The sequence below is a fragment of the Papaver somniferum genome, chromosome 11 (genome assembly GCF_003573695.1).
Source record: "Papaver somniferum cultivar HN1 chromosome 11, ASM357369v1, whole genome shotgun sequence".
Lineage (NCBI taxonomy): Eukaryota > Viridiplantae > Streptophyta > Magnoliopsida > Ranunculales > Papaveraceae > Papaver > Papaver somniferum.
The window spans coordinates 48,623,392-48,632,240 of record NC_039368.1 but is presented as its reverse complement, the minus strand read 5'-3'; the positions used below and the strand labels follow the sequence as shown (position 1 = coordinate 48,632,240).

The 8,849-nt window shown below is 37.6% G+C and overlaps 1 protein-coding gene across 1 annotated transcript; it reads right to left on the bottom strand.

The window, feature by feature from the left end:
• Positions 1-349: 349 nt before the first annotated feature.
• On the bottom strand, positions 350-1,579 carry LOC113324393. The gene is made up of 2 exons (XM_026572714.1): positions 1,174-1,579; positions 350-951 (listed from the first exon to the last, which is right to left on the bottom strand). The coding sequence occupies exons 1-2, from the start codon at positions 1,577-1,579 to the stop codon at positions 350-352; spliced, it is 1,008 nt and encodes a 335-aa protein (XP_026428499.1).
• Positions 1,580-8,849: the final 7,270 nt, after the last annotated feature.

Here is an 8,849-nt window from a genome sequence, read left to right as displayed (position 1 = left end):
AGGATGATGTTGTTATGATTTAACAAGTTGGTATAGAAAACAGGCAGAAAATTAAACATTTAATATGGTGAAACCGTAACAAGTAACCCACTGACTCATTCCTGAGAGTACAATCTCTTATTTCTTATTGCTTACCAACAAAGGAGTACAACTTATGCTTAAATAGTGGCATACAAAAACCCTAATCTAACAGGACAAGATGCACAAATTCTGACCGCTCGTCACTAATAACTTTCCACTTAATTAAACGACTAATTAAAGAATTAATTAAACTACTTATTCCCTAATTAATACATATCCCTAACCATGTATGTAAGTACACCCATCCTTAAACCCTGGGGCTAGCCCGTTACATGAAAATACCTCCCCCCCTCAAAGGATCCTTGACCTCAAGGATAGAATTTTGGGAAACTTGCCCTGATATTGGTTGTATCTTCCTAAGTAGCATCTTCAGGTTTGAGTTAACCCACTGTACCAAATGTTGTGGGACTGAGATGTTGTTGAGCAGTGTAACTCTTTCCTCCAATATGGCTGTTGGCTTGACTTTAAATTGCCCTTGTTGATCGACTAGAGGAAGTAGAGGATAAGGAATAACGGTAACGCCTATTTTGTTTTTAAGATGTGATACATGGAATACAGGGTGTACCTTGGTGTCTGGTCGTAACTGGAGACGATAAGTCATTGCACCAATCTTCTCTATCACTGTAAAATGCCCATAGTACTTGGCTAACATCTTGAGGTTTCTCCTCGAGGATACAGTAGTCTGTTTATATGGCTGCAACTTCAGGTAAACTTCATCTCCTACCTGGAATGATCTATCCTCCCTCTTCTTATTAGCAAAAATCTTTATTATGTCTTGAGCCTTTTGGAGAGTCTCTTTGAGTAAGCTGGGCATTTGATCCTTTTCCTTGATATATACTTCAACATCAACCACTGATGTAGTAACAGAGACTGGGAATACCAGATGTGGAGGTTAGTATCCGTATAAGTCCTTGAAGGGTGTCATGTTCAAGCTAGAGTGGTAGTTAGAGTTATACCACCACTCAGCCAAAGGAAGCCATTTACTCCAAGCTTTAGGTTTGTTCCCTGTTATGCACCTCATATCCAAACATGCATTAACCCTCTCAGTTTTCCCATCAGTTTATGGATGGTAAGCCGTGTAGAGGTTCAAACTAGTTCCAATGGATGTGAAGAGGTCCTGCCAAAAGTTGCTTGTAAAAATCTTGTCTCTGCCTGAAATGATGGAGACTGGTAGCCCGTGTACATTGAATACATTGTTGGGGAAGTGTTGAGCTACTGTTGAGGCAGTGAAGGGGTGACTAAGAGCTATAAAGTGTGCATACTTAGTAAGCCTATCTACTACCACCATAAAAACATCCTTCCCTCCAGACTTTGGTAGACCTTCCACAAAATCCATGGTTATATGTTGCCAAGCATGATCAGGAATTGGCAATGAATGAAGTAATCCAGTTGGATAGTTGTGATCACCCTTATTCCTTTGACAAATATCACAAGATGTCACAAATTCTATGATGTCACTCTTCATTCCAGGCCACTGAAAATAAGCTTTAGCCCTCATGTAGCTCCCGTGAATGCCAAAGTGTCCTCAAATAGATGATGCATGTAAGGAAGTAAGGATGGAATATCTAACCCCATTACCATCCCCTACATAATTCATATCTTTATATCTAAGAATTCCATTAATGTAAGTGTAATGACTCACATCATCAGTAGAGATAAGTAGTTTAAGAATGATTGAATTTGCAGTTTCATCATCCTCATAACTCTTGATAATCTCTGGGGCCCAAGTAGGTTGATAAGAGATGATAGAACTGCAAGTGGAAGTAGGTAATCTGGATACGGCATCATCAGTCTTATTCTCCATTCCCCTTTTATACTTGATTTCATAGTCATACCCAAGTAACTTCATGAGCCACATTTGTTGTAACATAGTGGACATCCTTTGTTCCATGAAGTACTCTATACTCTGCTGATCAGTATGGATGATAAAGTGATTTCCCAATAAATAATTTCTCCAATTAGTGACTGCCATTACTATTGCTAGTAACTCTTTCTCATAAGTTGAGATCCCCAATGATTTTGGGCTTAATGGCCTGCTTTGAAAATCTATTGGCCTACCTTCTTGCACCAGTACTGCTCCAACTCCCCTTGCACAAGCATCAGTTTCTAGGACAAATGTTTTACAAAAATCTGGTAATGCCAGGAGTGGAGTGCTACACATGATTTGCTTGAGCTCTTTGAAGGTTGCTTCAGATTTTTCAGACCAATTAAAAGCATTCTTCTTAAGAAGATCAGTCAATGGTTTTCAAATTGTCCCATACCCCTTAAAAAACTTCCTGTAATATCCTGTTAGACCCAAGAACCCCCTTAATTCCTTAAGGCAAGTAGGAAAGGCCATGAAACCATGCTTGATATTTTAGAAGGGTCAGCAGCAACTCCTTCAGAAGTAATAATATGTTCTAAATACTCCAACTATTCTTGTGCAAAACAACATTTTGATTGCTTGGCATATAGCTTGTGTTGCCTCAGAGAGGCTCAACATTATTTCTAAATGCTTAACATGTTCAGCACGAGAAGGACTGTAAACCAGAATATCATCAAAGAACACCAATACAAATTTTCACAAATAAGGTTTGAATACTTAATTCATGAGATCTTGAAATGTAGTTGAGCATTGGTTAGCCCAAAAGGCATTACCTTGAATTCATAGTGCCTCTCATGAGTTCTGAAAGTTGTCTTGTAGATATAAGCTACATCCATGAGAATCTGGTGATAGCCTGATCTGGGATCCAACTTAGTGAATACCACTGAGCCATTAAGTTCATCCAAGAGTTCATCTATGACTGGTATTGGGAACTTGTCCTTTATGGTGATGTCATTGAGTTTCTTATAATCAACAAAAAATCTCCAAGAGTTTTCCTTCTTCTTCACAAAAAGAATGGGAGATTCAAATGGGTTGTGACTAGTTTGAATGATTCCAGACTGAAGCATTTTCATGACTAAGGATTCAATGACTGATTTCTGTACATAAGGACATCTGTAAGGCCTTTGATTGGTGGGTATTGAATTTGGCTTAAGAGGGATTTTATGGTCTAATGACCTTGTAGGTGGTAAAGATTTTTGGTTCTTCAAACACATCCATGTACTCTTGAAGTAGTATCTGAATTGTTTTTGGTATCTCTTGTTTGGGTGTGGAAGGTGAGATAAAAAACAATTCCCCCACAATACCATGAACCCTTCTTAAACAGTTTTGAGACAACATTGGTGCTCATCATCCTTAGAGAAGAGTTTTCTTTAGAACCAGACAAAGTGATCTTTTTACCATGATGGACAAAACTGATGTAAAGCTTTTTGAAGTTGAAGACCACATCCCCTAAGGTTCTAAGCCAATCAGCACCCAGAACCATGTCACAACCCCCCAAGGGAAGTAATCTCAAGTCACAGCTGAACTTACTCCCTTGCATTGACCATTGTAGCTCTTTGCACACTTCAGAACTGATTGTCTTATCTCCATTTTCCACGATGACTAATAGTTGAGTTGTATACTCCATTTTATAAAACTGTGAGTACTTCCTGTATCAATGAGAATAGAGATAAATCTTTTTTTTGATATACCCTAGAATTCTGATGGTGTCACTACTAGAGCACCATGTGAGACATGTGAGATCATGAAGAGATATCTCCATATATGACTCAATTGAAGATTTACCATTTTCCTCTGCCTCCACTTGTTGTTCGTCCTCCTCTTCTTCTCTCTTTATTTCATCCAAAGCTAGCGTGAATAGCTGTTATTGTTTGCATTTGTGATCAAAAGCGAACTTGTTATCACAACAAACCCCTTTCCTTCTTGTCCTTAAGTTGCTCATAAGTTAAACTTTTAATTGGAGGGTAGTTGGGTTTTGAATTAACAAATCTAGGTTGGGGAGGTGGTTTATGAGTGATTTTTGACTGAGGTGTGATGAATGTGTTCCTTGAAGTGGTGGTAGAGGTGGAAGGAAAGCAAGAGGTAGTGAGTTGTGACCTGTAAGTGTTTTTGAATTTCCTTTGTTGACCATCCACAGTCATTTCTTGTAATCTAGCTAACTGGTAGGCCTCAGACAGAGTGGCAGGTTTAAACATTTGTATGGTACTCCCTTAACCCACTAACAAAGCTCATAATAAAGTAAGACTCAGTCATATGCGGGTTTTTACTTAACATGAAGGCCTTAAGTGTTTCAAACCTCTCAAAATACTCTTCTACAATTGGTATTTGTATAAGTTTATTAAACATGCCCACATAATTGTCATTTGCAATGTCCTCAAATCTAGTAGAAACTGCAAGACTGAAATGAGACCAAGAGATATGACCCTTACCAATTTGATAGTCGAAGAACCAGGAATCTGCTTTACCCTCCATGTATAATGATGTGTTACCCACATAGTCCTTTTCTTCAATATTTTTGTTGATAGAGAAGAATCTCTCATACTTACGTAACCATCCCCTTTGGTTGTCGCCATTAAATCGTGGGAAGTCCAGTTTCGGTGGTCGATGAGAGAGATAGTTGGAATTATTAATGAGGTGGTATGATTCAGAGGCCTCATGAGGATTCACAACACCAACAGTACTCCTCTGTGACTCTTCCTCATTACTCTTCTGAACACTCAGCTACTCTAATAACCGTGATAACAACAAATCGGTCTTATCCTGAGTGTCTTTTCTGCATGCTGCTTCAAGTTCATACATGGACTTTAAGTCTGCCATCATCTATGTAAGGAAAGATTTCATATTTCTTGTGTTATTATCAAATTGCTTCTCCAATTCTTTAATCGTTGGACCTGTCATGATAGGTCCAACCTGCTCGGATACCAATTGTTATGATTTAACAAGTTGGTATAGAAAACATGCAGAAAATTGAACACTCAATATGGTGAAACCCTAACAAGTAACCCACTGACTCATTCCTGAGAGTACAATCTCTTCTTTCTTATTTTTTACCAACAAAGAAGTACAACTTATGCTTAAATAGTGGCATACAAAAACCCTAATTTGACAGGACAAGATGCACAGATCCTGAAAGTTCGTCACTAATAAATTTCCACTTAATTAAATGACTAATCAAAGTATTATTTAAACTACTTATTCCATAATTATTTCATAGCCCTAACCATGCATATAAGTACACCCATCCTTAAACGCTGGGGCTAGCCCGTTACATGACAGATATCGTCGTTGTAGTTCGCTACTTATTCACATTCTTCAGGTCTTCGGAGTAATACTTGTATGTCTCAACATTCCTATACTTTCTAGTCTAACCTAAACGATGTTGACTCTAGTATTTAATCAAGCGACTTTAGATGAATTTTGACACACTAAAATATGACAACCAAACTTGACATACCAACGCTTGGTGAGTTCAACCGATCTATGCTCTAACACGGGGTCGTAACCATAAGGGGTGAAGCAATATGGAAATAAGATTTATCAAAGGGTTTTCGACATCAAGGTCATTTTCAATCCTTTCGGTATCAAGTAAAGAGCTTTCATCCTTGTTCGACTCCAAACTCGCCAAACCAAACGTTGTTCCTAAGACGAAGGCGTGTCGAGAGCTCCACCTAAGTAAGAAGTGAGTCACCGCTCTAGATTATTCACGAAGACAAGAATGAATACTATACAATAGAGGGGACTAACCACTGAATTTCCAATAACTGAAGGATATTTGGATCTCACGATGGCAAGACGGTAATCTTAATTAACCTCGCCAACTCTGACCTTGACAATTTGAAGATCGTAGCCAAATATGAAGAGAAACTGATTGTTCTACTTAGGATGGATTGATATTGTTAGAGTATTTCTCGGTCGAACTCGCATGTGTTGCTATCTCAAGCATGTTTGTCAATGTTAGTGATCAAAACTATAAGTCTTGATTTCTAGTTTATTATAGCTAAGTCTCGAACTAGGATAGAAAGTGTAGTTTAGCTCAAGGACTTCATGGAGATTCATCATACAAGTAGAAGAACTACTCAAGGAACCGGTGGAACTTCTCCACAAAAAGGTATGTGAAGACTTGAACTTATCTATAACTCAAAAGTCTATCTACTCTATCACCTACTCTTTGAGACAAGAAGTCGTATGCTATATATATAGACTTACACATTTGGTATTTCGAGCCGAGTATACCTCGCCTATATATATCTCGAAATATGTGTTGGTAAGATTTTCGCTTCGATCAAGTTTATCTTTACCATGTGACGAAAGTCATGATATGTTTCAATCATCTTGAAAATTGCTTTGATGAGAAATGGTGTAACAACTACATAACGTCCTCTAAGAATGTTTCAGTGATTGAAATGAGAGTTTAGATTACATAACCAATGGTGTACATAAGCATTGCTGTGGAAACACATTTATGTATAAGTCCTATTCCTTGAACCAAAGTTTGCGAACTTTGTTGATCAAGAGAACCGGAAGAATGGCGTGAGCCAAGTCCGCGAACTCAGTCCGCGAACTGCCGAAGTTCTCAAACCAGAGAATTTCTGCTGGAGTTGACAAACTATTTGCATGAAGCTAAGTCCGCGAACCCAGTCCGCGAACCGGCAAAGTTCTCATACCCGAGAATTTCTGCTGGAGTTTGTAAACTCTGCCCGGTAACTTAAGTCTGCGAACCTGGTCTGCGAACTTGAGAAGGTTATATATCTGAAGATGATTTCCGAACTTAAACTTAAAAATACTAAGGAATGCAGTTTGCAAACCGTGGATATAAAAGTTCATGAACCGATTCAAGTGAATCAAAACATCTTTGCTTCAATTTTGTCTTGTGTAGTACATAAGATTTCCTTGCAATTGAACAACTTTCTAACTAGTTCATTTGAAGTCATTTGAACTAGTTATGGTGAAGAAGAACCTGGTTGATATGAAATGCTCATATGGATAACCTTTTGGTTAACTATTGTTGAACCAACAAGTGCATACGTTTGGGTATGGTTAACAAACCTAGAAGCGTGCATTGTCAAGTGTGTGTAACAAGCTAAGTTTTCGATCTAACAGTTGAGAAATATTAACTTGAATCTAAATCAGGTTTTCATCTAACTGTGAATATTGAATGCTTTGTTACTAAGCTAACATTGATTGCAAACGCTGATTTGAAAGACTATATAAAGGAGACATCTAGTACTGTGCAAAACTAATCCCCACACCTTACGTGTGATACTGATAGACGCATTTATGTGTCTAATATGTCTCAATTGTATGTATTTTTAGTGCTCGATTTTGTATTTATTTTGTTATTTTATGTCTTTGTAGGTATTTATAGAGAAATAAGCTCTTGCAGCAAAATTGGCTCGAAAATTAGTGTTTTACACCCCGGGATAAAGTACTAAAGGCACCCCAGAAATGCACCGGAAGCACCCCAAAAATGTGCCGGAGAAACCCCATAAAAATTACTATTTACGCCCAAAAATTACTATTTGCACCCCATTAGGCAAGTGCTAAAGGGAAACCCGTACATGATTAGGGGGAGGACATCTTCTTCGCAAATTCAAAACCAATTTTGGCGGGAAAACATTTCACTTCACTGGAAGAATTTCGATCGAATGTTTGGAGGAGTTTTTGTGTGATTCAATCGTTGAAACTTCATGGGTAGTTGTGATATGTCCTAACAGAGCTAGTATGTGTGTTTGTTTCAATCAAATTTGGATGGATAACTTGGTTTAATCCAAACAGGGAGTTGGAGGAAAAACATGAGCTTGCATGAGTTGTAAGGAATTTAAACGTGTACTGCACGTGCTTGGAAGAGTTGATCGATATTCTGGAGCGTGAAGAAGGTATAGAAGGAAAGAAATACAGCTGCAGACGCGTAGGAAAACCATTTTTGGAAACAATATATTTTCGAGAATAAAATAAATAATGGGATTAAATAAAGAGATTTTGGGAGATTCAATGTCGCAATGATGTATAAATAGGTTCCTAGGATCACATAGAAGGATTGGGGAGAGTTTGGGGTCGAGAGGAGAGCTCAGGAAGCGTGAATCAAGAGTTTTCAGAACTCTGTTGCTGCTGCTCGTGAAGAACAGGGAAACAACGACGGTTTCTTCATCCGTCGTAACGGTTTCTTCAAATGCTTGTCACAGTTTCTTCAACTGGTTTGCAACATTTATCTTCATTGTAACAGTTTCTTCATCCTCTTATGCAACATTTATCTTCATATTTCTAACGGTTATCTTCATCATAACAGTTGAGAGTTGAAACAGTCGGTCTGCAACGCGCATGTGCTGTTGCAGATTTCCTGTTTCACTATTTTCTCTTCTTGTAAACACTTTTTGAGCCATGAATACATATTTTGAGTGTGTTTCCAACATGATGAGCTAAACCCAATCTTCCGGGGCGATGGAGGAAGCCATTCTTCCAAAAGTTATGTGGTAAAATTTATTTGAATTTATTTATGCGATTCTTTTATGCTTATTTGCACCGAATGAAAATCGAGTAATGATTTTTATTAATTAGTTGTGTTTTCTCTTGATGAAGTATGCTTAGTTTAGGGATTTTGATACTTCATTCTTGCGATTAACAATTGATGTTTTGAAAATATAATTTAGGCAATGATTAGAATCACAATTTCTTTTGACTGGAGTTATATTGTCTAGAATTGCATGATAAAAATTAACATTAAATTATATGAATTTTGGTAAATGGTGAAATCCTGAACCCCGGTCTCTCTAATATAATCAGTTTTAATTTTCCTTATTTTCTTTAGTTTTAAAATTTAAATCTAAAAGCACAACCTTCAAAAGTCTTGAACAAACTCTATTTATTACTACAACAACTTTGAAAATACATCAAATTTTTGGCGCCG